At 55.5% G+C, this 20,903-nt stretch overlaps 2 protein-coding genes across 2 annotated transcripts; one reads left to right on the top strand and one right to left on the bottom strand.

Annotated features, from left to right (window-relative positions):
• The first annotated feature begins 795 nt into the window (after nucleotides 1-795).
• On the top strand, nucleotides 796-4,450 carry LOC104083300 (H/ACA ribonucleoprotein complex subunit 4-like). Its single transcript, XM_009586734.1, has 5 exons — nucleotides 796-928; nucleotides 2,056-2,159; nucleotides 2,621-2,687; nucleotides 3,443-3,601; nucleotides 4,113-4,450. Exons 1-5 carry the CDS (start codon nucleotides 821-823, stop codon nucleotides 4,182-4,184), a joined length of 510 nt encoding a protein of 169 aa, XP_009585029.1. The 5' UTR covers nucleotides 796-820; the 3' UTR covers nucleotides 4,185-4,450.
• Nucleotides 4,451-6,917: 2,467 nt separating this feature from the next.
• Nucleotides 6,918-18,412, bottom strand: MPP1 (membrane protein, palmitoylated 1, 55kDa). The gene is made up of 11 exons (XM_009586732.1): nucleotides 18,273-18,412; nucleotides 17,856-17,934; nucleotides 16,745-16,830; nucleotides 15,476-15,544; nucleotides 12,315-12,511; nucleotides 11,936-12,042; nucleotides 10,918-10,998; nucleotides 10,246-10,326; nucleotides 9,563-9,765; nucleotides 8,867-8,941; nucleotides 6,918-7,313 (listed from the first exon to the last, which is right to left on the bottom strand). The coding sequence occupies exons 1-11, from the start codon at nucleotides 18,390-18,392 to the stop codon at nucleotides 7,137-7,139; spliced, it is 1,275 nt and encodes a 424-aa protein (XP_009585027.1). The 5' UTR covers nucleotides 18,393-18,412; the 3' UTR covers nucleotides 6,918-7,136.
• Between the last annotated feature and the right edge of the window lie 2,491 nt (nucleotides 18,413-20,903).

Raw genomic sequence — 20,903 nt, 5'->3', positions numbered from 1 at the left:
ACTGAGATGAGGGATGATGTCTGATCACACTGGCACATCACACTTCCTGAGCAGATCAGTGTAAAAGGACTTGAGCAGCTACCAGCTTCTGTGAAGTGACTCAAAAGGGTGCTTTGTTCTAACCAGGGTCTTCAAAGAAGCTGTGTAGGTGGCAGGTGCTGACATACTGTACAGATGGTCTGTCATAGTGCTCAGTACTGCACGGCCTTATGCTCTGTCCAGACCCATGGGACTGAGGGGCCTTGGAGGTGTTACACAGCCAAGCTGTTCCACCCTGTTGTTTGTACTGCCTGCACTCTGGTCATCTCAAGGACCCAGCAAGAAAAACAATTTATTGGTAGGATTAGTTTCCTCTAGTTTGGCTCTGCAAGGTTTTGGGAGCTGATGAAGGAGCAGCACTGCTCCTTTCTGTAGTGGCGTGGTTCCTTGAGCTGCCTGGAAGTGCTCTAGCAGCTGTTCACAGAGCTCTTTCCCATACAGTGGTGATGTTGGTGCTGCTCTGGGAAACGATTGGTCTTACTGTGTTCACTGATCCAGAACCGGTCTTCTGGTGTAAGCCGGAGAGGCCTGTGCTTATGGTGTGGTTAATCCATAACTGACACACTTGCTGCCTTTGAGCAACGCAGCTCTCTGAAGCATTAGTCCGGAATTTGCCTCCAGAGAGGTTTTGGGGTGAAATGACACTGGTGGGGGGGTGTTGCTCCTCTTTGTGCTGACAGAGGAAGAACAGGCTGAATGCAGCAGGTTCCGGCGTCACTGCTGCAGTTCTGCTGTTAAAGAGTTAATGAACTCTCTGCCTGCTTCTGCAGCCATTGCCTTGATGACCACAGCAGTCATTTCTACCTGCGACCATGGCATTGTGGCGAAGATCAAGAGAGTGATCATGGAGAGAGACACATATCCCCGCAAATGGGGTCTCGGTCCCAAGGTGAGCAGCGTGGGGGTGTGGTCAGTCCCAGGGCGATGGTGGGAGCCCAACTGTCGGGATGTGGGACTCTGGACCCCTCGGGCAGAGCTGCAGCCGTGTCTTCTCCAGGGTCTCGGTGTAATTCTGCTATGTTCTCCTGGAGCCACGATGGTGGCACTTCCCAGTGCTGGTGGGAGTGAGGCATTCCCTCCCAACGGAGCCTGGCCAGCTCTACCCGAGGCCCAGCTGGGGCTGCTGCTAGTGCTTAGGCGTGGGCTCCTCAGGTCTGTATCAGGAGTGCCAGCCCTCCTCTGGTAAAGAGCCAAATGATGTGAAGTGGATGGCATTAGCACTCTGTGCAAGGATGACCTTCATCTATCGCCCCATACTGATGGCTCTGGAGGGGCTGGGCAAGGAGTTGCTTTTTCTTCTGGTGCAACTGCAACAGTGCCAAAATGCAAACTGTCTTGTGAGACACTAAATTGTGCCTGAAGGACAGGAGCAGTGGGAACACCCATTGTTGGGTTTCTCTTCCATCTCAAGCATGTGGTAGTCATGGAAATCAGCAGGTCAGCCCTGCTAGCTTAACTGCAGCCAGTCTGGTGTTTCACTGTGGCAAGTGATGCTGCTCGGACTTAAAACTCGGTGTCAAGTTGCTGTGGCTTATTCCATTCCTGTGGTTCAGGTGAAATGTAGAAAGCTGTGGGGATGCATGCACATCTATCTCACAGCAAATGTGAGGTAATGTGGACCAGTTCAAGCATCTTGGAGTCTTTAGCAAAGCCTTGCATTTGCAGCTGGAAGTGGTTCAGCTGAAATGCGGCAGGTCATTAAGCTGGAGAAACCCAGTCAAAGATCTGAGCTCCATGATGTGCAGAGTCATCTTATTCTGCTGCTCTTACTTCCCCCACAAATTAGCCCTTATTTATTGATGAAGATGCCTCCTGTCTGAGATTTGTAGGCTGCTGTGCAGGGGATGTTTTGTGTGATTTGTTAGAAGGTCCTTGGAGAGGTGTTAAATCAGTAACGCTGTAGTTGTTGGCTTGGCTTGTTCCTGGATTACCTCCTCTTAGGTTAAGTGGCTGAAGCCCCAGGGAGGATTTCTCCTCCCTGGAGCTACAGTCTGACTTGTTGCACGTTGCTCTCAGGCCAGTCAAAAGAAGATGATGATCCAGAAGGGTCTGCTGGACAAGCATGGAAAGCCCAATGAGAGCACACCAGATTCCTGGAAGAAGGAGTATGTGGATTACAGGTGGGTTCAGGGTGTGTGGCTCCTGCATGGTGGGCAGAGAGGAGCTCTGAGCAGCAAGGGCTGGGCTGGGTGCTGCCATTTGTGCTTGAAACATGTTAAGCCTGGCCCAAAGCTGTCGGCTGTCCGGACCCATGGGGTGCGGTGGCATTTCTTGCAGTCCCAGGGAGTGTGCTGCTAGTGAGCAGCACAAGAGGGAAAGGTCCTGAGCAGATGGTTATCCCTTTCTAGCCTGTGCTTGTGGTTTTAGAGGGAGTCAGTCTGCTAAATTAAATGGGAGAGGCCTTGCTGTTTCACAGCCCAGCTGGCCCTGGTGCAGGCTGCAGGTCTTCCCCACACCAGCCTCCCCACCGAGAGCCTACCATGGATTACGGAGCCCTTACGTGCGGGACAGGGCTTTTTACTTGTACAGAGCAGTGCAAGGCAGCGGCTGTCCTTCTCAGCCTGGGGATCTTCTCTTTCAGGGATGCTTCCAAGAAAGAGGCAGCTGCTGTTCCCCGAGCTGTTTCAGAGCTGGAGAGGGCTCCAAAAGTGAGTATTGTTGGTGCTCTGGCTGTAAGGGTGGTTGGGCCCTGATGAAGAGTGGATACGTACCTGTTCCTTTAGGCAGCTGGTATCAGGCGCTGGATTGTGTGCTCCTTTGGTTGGTTGTTTTACAGGGGAAAGTGGTTCATATTCTGGGACCCTAGCACCTGAACATGTGTTGTAGTTGCGTGGCCCATGAGCTATCTGTAGATAGGGCTTTATCTGTTTAGGGCTTTATCTGTTTAGGGCTTTATCCCTGTGTGTGTGTTGGTGGGATGTTGTACTTTGTGTGTGAGTCCTGTAGCGCAGTATGAGAATGAGGAGCTCTGACTTGTGATGTACAAGCTGCAGCATCCAAGGAAATATGTTGTATGGAGCCACAATGGAGGTCTGTTTTGCCAGAAAACCTTTCTGGAGACTACAGACGCAGAAATGTCCATGCAAGAGTTGCATCTAAAGTTCCCTAAATCAGGGCTTGTGCATGCACTTGGAAAGGTGCATCAGTGCTTGAAACTCTGGAGCATTTGGGATGCAGGAAACACTGAGAAATACGGGGTCCAATTCTGGCAGAAGCAAATCCTAGACAGTGTATGCTGGAGGGGACCACTGGCAGTCTGTAGCTCACCTTCCTGCTTAAAGCATTGTTAACTGTGAAGTTTGATTGAATCAGGCAAAATAGTTGCAGTGGGCTTGCAAACAGTTTTCCCATCACTTGAGCTCCTTTGGAAGATGGTGTGTCTGACAATGTGTTCCCCTAACAGAGGAAGCGAGAGTCGGAGAGTGAAAGTGAGGAGGCTGTGACCCCACCATCCCCTGCCACCCCACCACCAGAGCAGCTGAGCAAAAAGGAAAAGAAAAAGAAGAAAAAAGAGAAGAAGGCCAAAGAGGCAGCTGAGAGCGGGGGAGAGCAAATAGAAGTGGTATGTAACTGGGTGCTGCTATGGTACGGTCCAAGCATGGGAGATATTGCTGTGTCTCCCTAATACCTGCAGGATAAACACATCGTCATCCTGCTGTGCATGTCCCCAAAGTGCCAGGCTCCCCACAGGCAGAGAAAGATGTCTATATAGGCGCATTTGTAAACTAAACTGGTTGAGGGTGGTGGGACATCAGGTAGATGAGGCTTGGGGTGGATCTGCAGTGGGGCAGGGATGGGGTGAGCAGCCATTTGTGCCCTGGGGCAGTTGGTGGGTACACATTCCTGCCAGGCCACCTCTGTGCTTGGTGCCCTGTAACAGGCCCCAGTGGGAGGATGGTGCCTGGCATGGTGCTGGCATTCAGTCAGTGTGCTTGAGTGCTTGTACGGTGGTCAGGGAGGATTGTGGCCATGGGGAGCCTGCACTGCTTCTGGAGTGGGACTGTTCCTCCTGAAATGAGCAGTGGGGGATTCCTTTTTTTGATTCCTTCCTGACCTCTCTAACGTCTTCACAGACCAGTGAGACCAGCACCAAGAAGAAGAAGAAGAAGAAGAAACAAAAGGAGGTAGAAGAGAGCTCGGAGTAAGCAACTGGATCTGTCCAACGTAGGCGACCTCGTCAGTAGGGAGGGAGGAGTCTGAGGCCTTGAGAAAAAGAGGACTGGCTACGTGGCAGAGGGGCCAGCAATTTCCAAGTTCCTTTTCTGCTGTTGTATACTAGTGGGCAGGTGTGTTTGCCCAGGATATGCCCTGCTCAGGTACCCCTCCTCATCCTGTTTTAAGGGTTGCCAGAGGAGCGGGGTGCCTGACTGCCCCTGCACTGGATTGCTCTCTAAAGCTGAACACCATGATGCCAATAGAAGTGGTATCTTCAGGGAAGCTGTCGCTCCTGGCTCTTACTTGGTGTCTCTGTTTTCACCTTGACAGGGAGGAATAACGCTTCTCCCCTCTGTTGTCCTGTCTCTTTCTTCCTTTTCTTCCAAGGTTGGAGCTGTTACCTGAGTGTTGCAGAATGTGCTGGTGTCTGGAGGACTGGCTTTGTCACGGCCCGTCTGAATGGGTTTGGATGGGGACAGTCAAATCGGTTATTTGAAGGGCTCTGGTTTGTTAAACCTGGCCATATGCTTGGCTTGACCGTCAGCTAGATGAGCTCAAATAATCCATCCAGATATTCTTCAGTACTTTTTTTTAACTTTATCATAAAAGGATTAGAACATTAAATTCCTGCTTTTTGCTTTATAGTGCAGGGACCTGCTTGTTAGTTGTCGGCTGATCCCCAGACCCAGTGCCCCAGTGACCTTGTCAGTGTGTACCTCTCGCTGGCTCTTTGCTCTTCCGTACCCAGTTGTTGGAATGGGACCACAGCACTTTCAGTTGCCTTCGCTGGTTTTGATATCTAATATGCTCTGAAGGCTAGAAGTGGGGATGCTGCTAGGGGGCAAAAGTGAAGTGACCAGAAGGTGGCTGGCCAGTATAATTTTCTAGAGGGCTGTTGGGACCGGAGTCCTTGTGAGGAAAATCTTGGCAGAGGCAGCTTTGCAAGGGGCACTGGGTGTGGGGCTTGAGCAGTTTCAGAGAGACTTGTCCTAATTTCCTTATCTGGGCTAGCTCGCTGGGGGCAGGAGGTCTCTCCTCTATCACAGGGGTAGTGCTGAGCCAGGATTTTAGCCCCTTTTAATGGGGAAGGATCCAGGCTGCTTTGTTCTGAGCTTCATCCCTGCAGAGATTCTGTAACATTTGTCTTAGCCTCGTGCATTGCTTTTGTCTTAACCATTTGACTTTTCTCCCCTTCAGTGCTAGAGATACACACAGGCAGTGGGGCCAGCAGCTGGTGGCTGTCAGAACCTGAGCAGAAAAAAAAGTCCATTTTTATTTACTCTTTTTTACTTAAAAATAAAAGCCCTATTTTTGAACAGGTGATTTTCTTGTTCATCTGGCTCCTGTAAGAGGTCAGTGGTCCATTCATGGGGAGAGGAGGCAGCTTACACATGTGCATGCTGCAGCTGGGCAGGTAAATGGTTGCCCCTTCTGTCCAGCCTTTGTGCTGCTCTCCTGAAGAAGCTGTTGGTGCAGAGAACTGGTCATGTTGACGTGGACCATCACTAGAGGGGCCTTTGTTGCTGGTCAGGCTTCGCAGGTGCTCAGGGGGCCACCCTCCGCTTTGGTAAAACCCACTGGGACATGTGCCTGGAAGCTGAGTGTTTTCTTTCCTCCTTTGCCTGTGCTGGAGTGAGCTGCTGGAGAGGTCTGACAGTGGCTGGAGGGACTGTTTAGTCCTGGCCTGCCTAACCTTGAGTGTGTTAGGGTCAGAGAGGTGGGAACGGACTTCCAGCTGTGAGTGAGTTCTCAGCCTAAGAGGTAAGACACCAGTCACAGCAATGTTTCAGCACGTTTATTGCTGCTTATTGTTTCCCTGCAGTGGATGAGAACGAAGGTCCCTATTGCACATGAACAGATTTTTGGCATCCTTAAAAAATTGCGCAAGACTTCTTAACCCTCTTCCCCTTTCCCCTAGCTGACTGCTGAACACACAAATGAGATTCTTCCACCTAAATGATGACTATCGTTTGCCCAGGAGCCATAGTGACGCTTCCTAGACATGGTCATGGTGGGGCTTGTGCGTCAGTACACTCCTGCAGAAGAAGAAACACCTTTGTGTGGGTGGCTTTTAAGTTTGCATACAGTGTGCGAGGCACCCTAGACTCTGGAAAACACGTGTGGATGATCTTTGTAGAGACACTGTTTCTACTGCATGCAACAGATACTTGTGGCTGGATCTAATTTACCCATTGAACTGTCCCTCTGGGGTTTGGTCTGTGGGACTTCCTCAGCTGCTGCTGAGTTTGTTCAGCCAGGCGGTAACAATCCAAGCTGCATGGTGAGAATTTAAATACAGTGAGTTGTTACAACTACAGTTGCACAGGGTGAATCAGAAAACTCCAACCTCAGAACGCAGGGTGAGACCTGCTTGGGGGTGGTGAGCTCCACGCCATTTTCGTCAAATCCATGCTCGCCTTTTTCTGCTCTTCCCATTTGTGAGGGGGAACCCTTGGATGTAGGAACTCTGGTGTGGTCTGTGTGAAGCCTCCAAAGCTCGTGGACAGCTTTCAAGGTGTTTGTGGCGCAGAGTGCACTCCTACGATGGCAGGGGACATATACCTGGAAAGCCTCTGCTCTACCTCTTGCCTTGGGACCAATGCAGAGATCGGCCAGGTGCTACAGCAGGACTGTGCTTTCCCTTGCCCAGTGAGGGGGGAGCTGTGCTCTGAGCTAATGGAGTGCCCTGCGCTCTGCTGTAGCCACTGCCTTGTAATGTTGTGGGAGGTGGTGTCCCCTGGGCAGCCTGTCCTGTGTTCCCCTGAGAGAGGAGATCTGGAGACCCTCTGTGTGTGTGTGTCAACCAATTGAGACCATGTCCGTGGAGCAGCAGCAGAAGGGAGTTGTGTTAGGCTGTGTGTGGATGAGGGGGAGCTGAGGAGAAGGTTTCTCCCCATGGCTGCAGAATGGTTGATGGGAAGCAGCTGGGTTCGGATGCCCTCTCAGTAGACCCAGGAGACAGGCACCCACTGTGGAGAGCTGCAGGCCTGCTCAAAGGCTTCCTGCAGCAGCTGGAGGCTTTCTTCCACCCCATTGTTGACCAGTGAGAGGTCGAAGTAGTGTGCATACCGGCTTCGGATGCCCTCTGAATCCTTCCGGAGCTGCTGCAAAGCCTCTGACTGCAAGAAATGGGAAAAAGTGCTCAGGAGGCTGAGAAGGGGGATTTCACAGCCCACCCCAAGAGGCAAACTCCCTCCCACCACCAAAACAACTCAACTGGTTGCTAAGTATCAGAGCACAGAGCATCCCTGCAGCTTGTCTGACAAGCTAGGAGCTCTTGTGCAATCTCTGGGAGTGTGTGTCTGGGGGTTTTGCTGGACTTGTATGCAATGCTGGGAGCATCCGGTTACCTGCTACAGTGAGGCCAGACATGCTTGGTCTCGTATTTATCTTTAAAATACTTTGTGGCAGCTCCCTGGGAGGAGAAGGTTCACTGAGCAGCAGGCTGCTCCTTAGTACGCTATGCAGTGTAGCCAGCTGAAGGCCTAAGGCTGGTTTCAAGGTAGGATCCCTGCAGGATGGTCACTCCCCACTGGCTTTTGACCGGAACAGCGCTGGCTGGCAGAGCTGTACCAGCCTCCCTCTTCTGGTTTTGGCTGGGATAGAGTTAAATTTCTTCATAGTAAAAGCAAAGCGGCTTGCCCCCTCCTGCTGGTGTGGCTAGTCTGCACACCTCCTCAGCTAGCAGGAGTATGTCCCTGTGGGCGGCTGTGCCCTCAACAGCGAAGTCCAGACCGATTTCCACGTATCTCCCTAATGGAGCTTGAAATGCAGGCGGCTCCCTGCTTCTGTGCCTGGGGGCGGAGATGAGCTTGGGGTGTTGTGCTTGCTGCAGTTCTGCTGTGTCCTCCCTGGCAGCTCTTGGGGGTGGAGAGAGGAGAGCAATAAGCAGTTTGCCTGGGTCATGTGAGCTCTGCTGGGTCGCATCTTGGCTCTGCTGCATCCCTTCTAGTAAGCAGTTACCTGAGCTGCCGCAGCTAGCTATATATAGTGCCTGCACCAGTGGGGCTGGCCCTGCCCACTGCAGCTGGAGTTAATGCCTCTGTCTGGAGACAGCGGTGGGTGATGGGGCATGGAGGTGGGGGCAGCAGCCTGCCTAACTGCCCTTTCTGCTCTGACACTTGTCCCCCTTTTCACCCCCTTCCCCCCCCAGCCTGCTGGATCTGCCTTTACAATCCTCTGCAGGTTAACGTGCCTCTAAATGCTTGTGCAATGCTTGCTCTGAAGGCTGCATAAATATCCTTCCTGCAAACTATCTGTATCTTGAGCTTTACGAACCCCAAATTAATAGGTTGGGGGAAGTAGCCTTGGCTGGCCATGAGTCCAGGAGGAGCACAGCTCTGGGTTTCCCTGTTCTCCCACTGCTTCCTGTCTCCCTGCAGAGGTTAGCCCTCAGGGGAGCTGGTCCAGACTGTGGCAGGGCAGGGTAGGCAGCACTGCTCCCTGCGTCCGGGTCTTCCCAGGAAATGGCAGCGTGTGGCGGTGCTTGGCGCTGTCTGAATTAACTGTGGCACCAGTGTTCTCCTGGACCACAAAAATCAATGCAGACAGGAAGAAGCTGATGTGCAGCAGGGAGAGAGCCCTGGGCTGCTGCAGTGGGCTCCTTGCCCCCCTGCCGTGGGTAGGCAAACCTGGCCAGAGGGGGACTCAGCCTTGGCAGCCTGCCACCCACCTGCTCTGCCTTGTCTGTTGGGGCAATGAAGACTATGAACGGGGAGAGCTCGGCTGTGCGGACGATCTTCAGGGTCTGTGGAGAGAGGGGTGGTTACCAGAGTGTGGCCATTCCTCAGGGTGGGAGCTGTCCCCCATTACCCCACGCTGCTCCCCAGCCAGGTGCGATGGTGCCCGTGACGCAGCGGTAGGCTAAAGGGGCCACCCCTAGTCTGGGGCCATGGGCTCTCTGGGTGGACTCCTGAGCCTGGGGGTAGTCGGGTGATGCAGGGGCAGTTGGGTGAAGCTGTAGCAGGGGTCCCAGCATGGCTTCCCCTGCACCTCATGGGGCAGAATGTAAGGGCATCCCCCGCCCTGCTCTGGGCTGGCTACTGGACACAACTGCCACTTTGCAAAGGAGCACCCACGTGCTTGGTGTCAGAGGGGAAATGGTCCCTGTGCTGGGGCCTGCACCCCCACTCCTACAGCAGCCTGGCCCTGGCCTTGCTGTCACAGCCAGGTGCTTGCTGTGATGGGGAATACCCTCACTGCACCCATGTCTTGGGAAAGGAAATGCCACCCCAGCATTCCCTGGCTTTTTTTTTTTGGGAAGGGCAGGTGGGCAGTGCACTGGGAAGGCAGGGACAGTCACAGCCAGCACACAGGTAATCAACTGGTGGCAGCCCCTGCCCTGCCCACCCCTTCCCCTGCTCCCTACCTGGGGCTCAACGTCCAAAATAGCAACTTTGTTCTGCTGGTGGATCTTGTGCACTGTTTCAAATTTGGTGCCAAACATGTTTCCCTGGTAGCTTCCAAACTCCAGGAACTCATTGGCTGAGATGTCCCGGGTCATCTCCTCAGTGGAGACAAAGTAGTAGTCCTTCCCGTCCACCTCATTCTTCTTCTGGGGGCGTGTGGTGTCTGGGGAGGGAGGGAGATAGTGAGTGCTGGCCCCAAGAAGGACTAGGGAACAGAGCGGAGCAGGCAGCCCCCACTCTGGGTGACCTGGGCATCTTGCCTTCCCTTTTTGAGCATGGGGCTAGGGCATGGAGGGCCTGTGTACCTCAAGGCTAGACTGTGCTAATCCCCTTTCAGCTCCTTCCTGCCTGGGACAAGTAGGGAACTCAGCCAGCCCAAGGAGAGCTATTGGGATGTAAAGAGTGAGGTGTCTCTGCAATGCGGGCCATAGCAGCCTTGCAGCCATCTGTGGGTAGGTTCCACCTGTGGGACCGTAGGCAGGGACGCCCTACAGTGCCCTGCATGATGGCCTCTGACATCGGGGCCTTGGTGGTGCTGGAGGAACATCTCCCCACCTCCCATCTGCTGTCAGAAGGTCCTGGCTCAAGGAGGTGAGAGGAAACACGCCTTGTGCTGTGCCCTCCACCCTGGCTGGGTACTTACGTGGGGGTGGGTACATGAACTTCTCCGGGTTATTGCTGAGCAGAGCATTCTTGATGTGGCTACGGCCCACACCGCTGGCCCCTGCAGGGAAGGAGGAATGGATGCTGGAGGCGGGCTCAGAGAAGCCTGGCGGAAGATTCTGGGGCCCCTCTGCAGCCCTGGGTCTGAGGAAAGCTGCAGAGCTCCTGGGGCCTTGCCCAGGATCTGCTTTCTGAGATGGTCCGTGGTATCCTCTTCTCCCTACCCTGGGCATGCTCACCTCTAGCCCCAGCTGAAGATGGGACCGGTACCTGCTAAGCAGCCAGCACAGCTGGGCTGTGTGGGCTGCCTGTGCCCACAGTGTCCACGGATAAGTGCTCAGCACCCACAGCATGGGAGTCCTTGCTTTGTTGCAGCTGCACAGACCAGAGCTGCTTTCAGTAAAAATTATCCATAAAGATACTTATGAGCTGGAAACTCCTGAATTAACTCTACCTCAGCATCGCAATGCAGGTGCCAGACCATGCACAATGCTGCATGGAGGAGGTCAGCCTGCTTGGTGACCACTGCAGGCAGAAGAAATGCTCCCCAGAGCTTGCTAGGTTTTGAAGCAGTCCCTGTCCAGTCCTGGTTCCGCCCGGGACCCACCACATGCAGCCCTTGTGCTCCAGTGATACCTGGGGCAGGACCTACCAATGAGCACCAGAGTCTTCCTCTTGAAGGCAGGCAGCCTCACCACCTCCTCATACGAAACCACATCCAGCTGGTCAAAAACTGGGGTGGAGGAGAAACAAGACAGCAAGCGGTCAGAGCTGGCTCAGCCACAGCAGCAGGACCATATGCTCGTCAGACCGAAGCCAGGTCCTTGGGCAAAATGGAGGGAGTGATCAGGACTGAGCTGGGAGCTCATCCCTGTTTGGCTGCTCTGGGAAAAGGGCAGTAGCCCAGCAGCAAGCAGCATGTGAGGTGTGGAGGACGTGCTGGGGAGCTCAACCAGCAGCTGCCAAAGGAGAAGCCAGGGCTGTGCTTGCTCAGTAATTCTGCTCAGGACAGTAGGACCCACCTGGGAGCTGGGTGGGGAGGCAGCAGGACACTGCAGGGAGCTTGTTGCTGGGGGAGATTTATTTATCTTGCTGATTTACAGCCTTGTTTGTTGCTGGTTGGAGCTGCAGGCCGGGCTAGGAGCCACCACGTCCTCAGGCATGCACCTCTGTTGGCCCAGGGCATGCTTAGCACAGGGCGTTTGCACGGGCAGCTGCCCTACCAGGGACATGGCTTGGCAGCTGTGGGGAGCAGTTCGGGCTGCTCCCTAATTGCTGAGCAGCAGCAAGGCCACCACCTGCCCTGCATTCAGCAGCCTGTGGGGTTTGAGGGCCTGGGAGCCTGACCTTCCAAGGAGCTTAGGGCCAGTAGTGCCAGGGATTGTCACCACAGGAGAGCATGGGTGCCCAGTGCCTGGCTCCTGCATGAACCAGCCCTGGCCTCAAGCACTACAGAGCTGCACGGGGATACAGCTGTGGCCACATGAGGTGTACGAGGACTTTGGAGAAGGAACTCAAAAAAGCTAACAGCTGTGGGGTATCCTCCCAAGGTCCCACTGCCATCATAGCTGGGCCATGTGGTCTCCCATGGAGGACAAACCTGCCCCTGCCCAGAGGCAGGAGTGATGGCCAGGGCTGGGGATGGAGCCCATTGCCCTGCTCACACTTACTTGAGCTGTGCTTGGCCAGGTATTTATCTTTGCACTTCTTCTTCTTCCCAAAGGGGCTACAGCTTGGGGATTCACTCTGACTGGACTGGGTGATGCTCGCCACACGCCTGCCGAGAGAGGACACCACCATGGTCCAACCGTCACCCCAAGCCCTGGGCGAGAAGCAGGATTGTCCCTCAGACATTCAAGGGCAAGAGGAGCAGGGTAGCTGCTGGGACAGGTAAAGGCTCACTCTGTAGCAGATGAAGGGGACATTTGCCTCCTTTACCCAGCAGTGATGCTGGTGTTACCCAACACGGTCACGCTCCTGGTAGCACATGATCATGGTTCCTGCCTCCACTCCCAAATCCAGCCCTTCTGGCCAAATCCAGGGACCTACCACTCCTGCAGCTCCGGAGAAGGGATGAGTCCTGCTGACTCAGTGCAGGAGCCCTCCACCCGGCCCTGCCACCAGTTGCTGTCATCCTTGTTTATGATTTGAATCACATCGCCGGTCTGAAACTTCAGCCCTGCTTCCTTGCAGGGGATCAGGTTGTCTTTTTGGGGGTCGTAGTCAAACTGTGCCCTCATGAACATCTGCAAAAGAGAGCCAGAGTCAGCATGGCCATGCAGGGTGGCTGAACTTGGTCGTGTCCAGCTCCCAGCCCCACATTGCATCCCCCAGCCGTGACTGCAGAGCCAGCTCTAGGCACAAGGTCCCTGCTCCAGGAGGGACCCCAGTCCCTGCTGCTTTCCAGACCCCATGAGGCTGTGGGGGGAGAAAGGAGATGCACAAAGCCTTGGGGGAAGCTCTTGGGCATGGAGCTGCAGTGAGACGTGCTGGTGGGTGAGGGAGGGAGGGAGGAGGACAGCATCTTGGCCCTACTAGGAGCCAGTGAAACGGCTGCTGCTTCTAGGCAGGCCTGCATGCCCCACAGCTGGTGCTTGAACCGTGACATGTAGCCCCCCTGCAGTCTCCTGGGTGCTGCACAGTGCTGGTGAGCCAAGCCAGCTGGACATGAGTCCCACCACCTGGACCAACACGGTGCACAGCAACTGGGGTCTGCAGTGGGGTGAGCAGAGAAGAGCCATCGCAACGGAGCACCCTGGAATCCCACGTCCTGGGGACCCGAGGGAAGGCCACGTCTCAATCCCCAGCTGCTGTGCCCTGGCCTCTCTACCCAGCACTGGGCACTCCCATGCATGGCACGGGGCCTTCGGGGAGCCAAGGCTGCGGTGTCATGTCCATCCCTGCCTGGGTCTGTTCTGGCCTCTTCAGCATCAGCTACTCTTGCAACATTATGTTCATCACAGCTGCAACTGGAAATGAGCTGCTGCTGCTTCCAAGGCACCCTCCTGGGGCTGGGGAAGCCCTGGGGACCAGGGAGGCATGAGAAAGTGGCCTTTCCCTGTCCCTTCTGCTTGCTCAGCTCTTTGGGAGGGAGTCTACAGCCCACCCCACTGCCTTCCCCTGGCCTCAAGCCCTCCTGAAGCCAGCAGGCACCCCTGGGCTCTTGCTGCCCCCGAGCATCTTTGCAAGGTCAGGAGAGAAACAGCATGTGGCTTTCGCACACAGACCTTGTTTTCCAGGCAGGCTGTTCAGGAAGAACAGACCGTCAGAGAGCAACAGGATGAATGAGGGTCACCTATCCCTGGGAGAAGAGCAGACCACGCACGTGCACCCAGTGTTTTCTGCACTGCCGCTCGCTCTCCATGCCTGGATGAATGGTTTCTCATCTGAAACGCTGCTGCAGCTGCAATTGTCTCTGGCCAGCACAGCCAGCAGGATCAGGACCAGGTCAGGACTAGGTTGGGGGCAAGGCAGGGTATGGAGGATGGGGAGTGAAAGGCAGCGTTCAGGGAACAAAGTAAGGCTGTGGCTAAGCACAGACCTCACATTGCCTTTGTTCCCCTCCTGGGTTTTTTTGTCCTGTGGGCCTGAGGCTGCTGGAAGCCCCCAGTCATGGTGCGAAGTTCTGCAGGCTTTGCCACAGATCACGAGTGCTCCCTGTTGTTTGAGACTTCTGTGACCACTCAGGAGGGTGCTGGGCAGCGTGCCTGGGGCTGCCCAGCAGTCATGCCACTGGCAGGAGATCCTTCTACAGGGGAAGCAGCACTATCAGACCCAGCCTCATGCTCGCACTAATGCAGGCTTCCCCTGAGCACAACGCTATCAAGTTTTTTATTCCAGAAACGCAGCACATAGCAAGCGGGCAAAGGGATTCACGTGGGGTGATGCCTATGTCCTATCCTCATATGTGATAGGCAGGGCCTGAAAAGTCATCCTCCCTGGGTACGGTAGACCACGCTGTCCTTGTTCCACATTAAAACAATTTCCCACAGTATGTCCTCCTTCAGCAGTGCTGCTGGAGGCACAGGGCCAGCAGGACACAAACAGGTTCCCTTTCACTGCCAGAAAACCAGAGCATATGGATCAAGCTGTGACATGAGATCTCTCACAATGGAAGACAACAAAAGTGGAATCTCCTTTCAGGATGAGGACTGATGCTTGCTTTGAATGCACTCTCTGGCACCAGGAAGCTGATCATCAACACAAACACACAAGGGACACACAGCAAGCACTGCCCACGCACCTGCCTGGAGCCCTCTGCTCTCGCAGCCCTGGTACCCCAAGCCAAACATAGCCAGGTCACTTTTGGAAAGACCCTCCATTACACCAATTAGGAGCTAGCATCAGACAGCTCCAGGCATCACCCACAGACTGCAAAGGGCCAGCTCCAAATGCAAGCTGTTTGCCTGCCTGCTGCCGGCCCCCAGTCTGGGGGTGGAAGCCCAGGTACTAAGCAGGCTCCAGCATGAGAAGCCCTGGTCTTTAAAGTCAAAAGCCACCACTAAGCACTGAAGTCTTAGCAGAGGAGCCAGTTCTCCCCACTGTCCTCAGTATTTCGGCCACAGCAGGACTCCAAAGGCAACGCCAGGCAGGTGTCACCCCCTGCCACAGCACGTCACCCCCACCCTGACAGTGGCAGCAGGCGCAAGGAGCTGCCTTCCTCTCCCCCACCGCTTCCTTCCTCCCACTCGCTGCTCACAAGCATGCTGGCGGCATCCGGACCTACATCACCCTCCTTGCGGCTGATGCCCTGGGCATCAATGACAGCGGGGAGCAGCGACAGCCCAGTGCTGCACCTGGAGGTGCTGCTGTGGCCCTGTAACAGGGATGTGGCTCTAACGGCCGTGGCTATGAAGGTGGCGGGAAACTCTTGCACTTCCTGGTGTGCACACACCGCTGCTTTTGCATCACCAAACTGCGCACATGTACCACTGTGGCTCAGGCGTCCCTGGCCCATGTTCCTACATACACATTGGGTAAATACATCCAACACAGGGCAAAAATCTGCTTGTTTGCAGTGATGTAAGCACAGGACACGTCCCTTCACCCTCCAGCAGCTCAGGCAAGGTGACTGGGCAGCCATCCCCTTGTCCTTCCCCGGGCTCAGCACAGCTCTCTCCCCAGCGCTGGTCCCCCATGGTTTGCTCTGGTCCCACCCAGCCCCACAGCCATGTCCCAGCACAGCCCGCAGGTCTGGAGGCTGCACTTACCTGGAGAGCAGGGAGGCGGCTTTGTTGGTTGGGAATGACTTTTATTGAGACCATCCCCTTGGTTTCTTTCTAGTGAACAAAGGAAGGGGAGAAAGAAGGATTGGAGGAGGTGGTGCCTGGAGGCAGCCCGACAGCAGCAACCTGTGCAGGGAGCTGCTGAGTGCCAGGACCCGCAAAGGCAAGGCTCCTCGGTGCTCCCAGCCACGCTGTGATGCTGGGGGACACCACAGCCTGGCCAGAAACAGTTCTGCTGGGGCTGGGCTAAGAGCCATGGCAGCACAGCTTTGCCACGCTTGTCTCACTCCCATGGGGGGGACACTAACACCCCCACAACAGTGGGCACTGCTAAGCATCACCAGAATGAACATGGAGATCTGTATCATCTTTGGCCTGGCTGCCCCAGTGAGGAGCCTGGGAGGAGAGGCTGGTTCTGCCAGGTCCCCTCCATCTGTCCCCTCCATGCTGGCCTCTCGCTCCTGCCCTCCTGGTGACAGCAGAGGCACAGCACTCCTTTGCCTGTCACAGGCCACATGCACTGTTGCCCCACGTGTTTCACAAGACCTACATGGTCCCATGGGGACAACCACATTTGGAGGCTTGCAGGGGCCTCCTGGGCCAACCGTCGTTCTCGGGAGGCAGACAAAGACAAGTTCCTCCTTGGTCCTGCTGTCTGGAGTAGGGATGTCCTGCCACCAGGCAGGAGAGGACCATGGCACTGCAGCAGGGCCAGGCCTCCTGCTTAGGCAGCTGGTGGGTGTCCCCAGCACCACCACCACTTCCCTCCAGCCAGGTCCCCCATGTTGGGCATGGATCAGGATGGCCTCAGTGTCTGAACCCAAGGCAGTTCTGAGACTCTGTCCAAAGCTGTCTCTAGCAAGGGCCTGGCAGAATCACCGTGACCTCAGCAGCAGGAAAATGGCACCAAGGTGACCTGCAGGAGTGGCTCAGGTCTGCAAGAGCAGCCAGCCCCCAGGCTGGAGCTGTACACCAGCCTCGGCAAGCAGAGGTGGTTTCTAAACCCCACACACATCAGCACATGTCAGGGACCCAGCCAAAAGCCTTCGCTGCTGCTCTCCGGAGGCCAGAATCAAGCAGCAAGCACAGACCACCAAGGCTGCGTACAGAGACCCGGTACAGCGGCCCTGGCTCCTGCCAGGGCAGCTGTGCATTGGCTCTGGTATCTAGGAGGTGAATGCTCAGCCAGCACGCACATCTACAGGCCAAAGGGGTCCTTCCTGGGGAACAGCCCTGCCAAACACAAATACCTACCAGCATCTTCTGCAGCTGGTCAACTGAGTGGTTGCTCACACTCTGCCCATTGATTTCTATGATTTCATCACCCACGTGAAGGGAGCCTGCCAGCAATGGGAGAAACATGAAAATGCAGGACTAGACAAGAGCCGCTCACCAAACCCAAACTACACAGCTCCACCAGCCTCCCGACCCCCTGGGCAAGCTGAGGCCAGGACACTGCAGTGTCTGCCTGGGCAATGCTTGTGGAGCCACGTCACCTAAGCACATGGGACTAAAGCACAAGGGGAATGAATTCTTCCCCTCCACCCAATACACACACTTCATGCAGTGTGAAGATCATCAGGTTGCTTTCCACCATGTGTCCTTCAGCGCTTTACACTGGTCAAAGCACCTGTTTCAGAATTATTCAAACCCAACCCCAAGTACCTCACCTGAAGCCAAATGACAGTCTCCTTACAGGGCCCTTAACACAATCATTCTTTACTCCGTGTGTTTTCAGTTTATATACCCAGCCAGATTACAGCCTCAGATATCCTGCTATAAATCAGGCTCCAGTAGCGTTACTGGAATGGCTCCTGGGTTATTTTGGCAGCGGTAAGCTCAGACTTCCCACTTGGGTCCAAGGCTGGAAAAGGGGCATCTTCTTCTAAGCACAGAACATCTCATTTCCATGCCCCCTTGGCAAGATCCAAAACCAGAAAATAGCACCTATTCATTTCTTTTGGCACCTTCTTTTGGTCTGCAGAGCCGATCCACAGCAAGCCTGTCCCACCTGTGCACTTTAGGAATGGGAAGAGCTTCCCCCACAGCCTCTGGGGTGTGATCCATCTCCTGTTGCAGTGACCCCAACACGAGACAGAGACAGATGGTCTCTGGTTCCTTTTTGGAAGAGCCCTTCCCCCAACCCTTCATTTCTCCCTAAAGCCTCCAGTGTATTAACATGACAACCATGCAGAGAGACCAGCAAGTCCTGAGTTCCTGACATATTACTAGTGGAGGAACGAACACAGATGTTCATGTCACAGGGGAAAGCCAGCAGTGCTGGGGGGGCTGCCTTATCTCCGCACGGAAAGAAACCAGCTGCAGACATGCACCCCATACACTGCCTCTACGATGGCCTCGTTACCTTGTCTGTGAATCATGCCCCCATGGAAGATCCTGGCCACCATGCAGCTCTGCTTGTCATTGAGCTTCAGTGTGATTCCCTGGAAGACAGGAAAATCCATGACTGCTCACTGGAGGGGAGAGCTCCCGTGCTCTCACCAAAGTCCTCTCCAGGCCCATGTCCATGGTGGGCTGTGCAGAGGCTGGGGGGAAGCCCCCTGCTTGGCCCAGCCTGCTGCAGCTCCTCTTGGCACAAGTGTCGCTTTTGGTGGGGCTCGCTCCGGGTCCCCAGGCAGGAGGCAGGATCCAGCACCCTCTTCCTGTGGCTGAGGTCTCCAGCAATCTCCTGCTTCCCCTGAGGCCAGCCCATTGGCATGGCTCTACCTGCCCCTCCGCCCCCCTGGGTGCCACCAGGCTTTGGGATCTTGCCAGCTCTCACCATGGGTTCCTCCGTGACCTTCTCAAACTGGACAAGGCGTATCTTCCGCACCTCACGGCTGTTGCTGTGGGATGGGCTGCCCAGAGTCGCTGAGCCATTGGTATAAATGTCCTCAGTCATGGCATTCGGGGACTGAGTGATGGCCTGTTGGGGCAAAACAAAAACCAGGGTTTAGGGGCTCCACCTGAACAGGGCCTGGGAGTGCCGGCTCCCCACTGTGGGGCTGAGCTACTCCACTGTGTTAGGGTGCCTGGGGCGCATGTGGGGCACAGGGGGAGGAGAGACTCATGTGCTGGAGGAGAGGACAGCAAGAGCAAGAAAAGAAAAAGAGCAAAAGAGCTTCACCCTTGAAGATGTGGGCATGATCTGCAGTTTTCCAGCCCAGAAAACACAGGAGGTAAGAAAACTTTGGAAAAGCTACAGGTAGCAGAAGCCAAAAGAGTCCACAGCTGATCATCTTCTGCAGCAACGAGTCCCAAACACTACCTGTGTGTCACAGCAGCACTTGGCCCACAGCTGGCTTGTTGCAGAGCATAAAGCCCAGGACACCTTCACCGAGTGAACGGAGCAGTTTGGGACTCACCCCTGAGAACTGGGGCCAGGCACTGCTCTTGCTCAGTTTGCAAGTTCAACCTTTCCTCATCTATGTCAGTGGGCAAACGAGACAGTGCAGAGCCACGTCCACATCCAGGCACTGAAGGCAATGTGCTCCCAAGCAAGCCAGAAACTCCCCCGTTCCCCTCCCCAGCTCCCAGCTAGAGGCCAGTTTGTGCTGGCTGGCACTGGGAAGTCAAGCAGGGGCTTTCAGCCATGGGGAAACCTCTGTTCGTCTCCAGCAGGCGCTGGCACCAGGGCAGGTGGAGAGGCATGGGGTCCCGGGCAGAGACCTCCAAACCTGCCCTGCCATGCAACAGGGCCACTGCAAAGTGGGCTGCCACCTCCCAGTCTGAAAAAGCCTGGCGCAGTCCTGTTAAACCCCTCGGGCACGCTGGGCAACATCTCTGCACAGCTTGCAGATGCGCCCGTTTGGCCCAAGTGCAGTGCCTCTCCGAAATTGGTGCTGGCCCAACAAAACCCATGCCAGCTTTAATCTGCAGTCCCTGCCCGGCTTGTCAGCACACTCAAATCCCCACGCCAGCCCGCAAGGCAAAGCAAACCCTCCTGGCTGCCCCACTCCACACCAGGCTGCCGGCTTTGCTGCCCAGTTTGCAGCTTGCACTCTCCCTCCCAGCAGTGCCCAGGTTGGGAGCCACAGCCAGCAAACCTGCAGGGACACCCAGCAAGGTCCTCACTGGCTTTAGTCCTGCATCAGCGACGCAGCATGCCATGTTGGCAGAGCCAACACCTCTCCCTGGTGCACTCCGACTTGCCAATACCCGACCAGGTGCTGGGCTCCAGGGCTCCATGCCAGCAGCTGGGGAAGCAGCAGCCTGACCCTGCCACCCTGGCTTGCTCTCACCCACCGCAGGCACCTAGCCCGGAGTAGAGAAGAGGCTGCAGCCCCATGCTGCCAAGGGATGAGATCCAGCCAGGCCACAGGGAGGTTCGTGCAGGTACAACTGGGGTGAAGAGCATTTGCTGGTGGGGTGCAGCCATGGCACTAAACCACAACAAAATTAGCTTTGGTAGGGATATTCCAGAGTGCTGCCAGGCTGAGACAGTGACCCAGCCCTGTGCAACGGCTGAAAGCAGGGAGGGAGCCAAAGGCAGGGGCAGCAGAGCCAGGGCTAGCCAGGCCAGTGGGAGAGGCACTGGCAGAGACAGATGGACCAGCATTGAGGCATGGGCACTGTCGCAGCCTCGACGAAAGGGTGCTGGAGGGGCTGGGCCGGAGCAGGAAGGACGCAGGGAGCCATGTGCCCATGCTGCAGCAACAGGGAAGATGTGCGATTTATTTTTAAGCCAACTGCTTCTAAGAGAGCCAACCAACCTCCCCCTCAGAGGAAAAAGGCGACCACGTGGGCTCCAGCTGCGAATGGCATGGAGGAGGAGGCTGAATCCCAGCCCAGAGCAGCGCCTGGGCCAAGGACTCGCAGGTTAGAAGGAAGAGTGACTTGCAGCCCCCAAGCCTGGCTTGCCAGCCCTAGCAGGGCACGCTGCTACCGTGCCGTTCGTGGGGCAGAGGGTCAGATCCAGCAGCGCAGGTGCCTAGAGCTGGCCTTCGGCTCTGCTGTGTTAGCGGGTGGGAGGAAGAAGAGGAGGACGAGGAACTTCTGCAGCCCTGCCCAAGGCCAAAGTGCCCATGGGGTAGTTTGAGTCAGCACAGATCACACTTATCTTGGTTATGCTTTGGGAAAGCATTACACTGTGCAATCCCCAGCTTCAAACCTCTAGGCTCAGCAGAGACCAATGACCCACGACACAGCACAGTCTGCTCCAGGGGCTGGGAGTTCCCGTCCCCACCATCCCCACCAGCTGAGCCTCCCAGCCCTGACCTTTGCTTTTTGCTGAGAGCTGGAGAAAACACCCAGCCCTTGACGCTGACGCAGCACCAGTGTCACCCTGGTGACTCCCAGAGAGCAAGCCTTGTCACCAGAGACTCGTTGCTGTGCCTGGGGATGGCCACCAGTCACTTAATGGCAGCTCTGAACCCAGCAGGGTCCTCTAGCAACTCCTTCTGCCCCAAACAGA

The sequence above is a fragment of the Fulmarus glacialis genome, unplaced genomic scaffold (assembly GCF_000690835.1).
Source record: "Fulmarus glacialis isolate BGI_N327 unplaced genomic scaffold, ASM69083v1 scaffold37861, whole genome shotgun sequence".
NCBI lineage: Eukaryota > Metazoa > Chordata > Aves > Procellariiformes > Procellariidae > Fulmarus > Fulmarus glacialis.
This window is presented reverse-complemented; position numbering and strand designations above follow the sequence as displayed.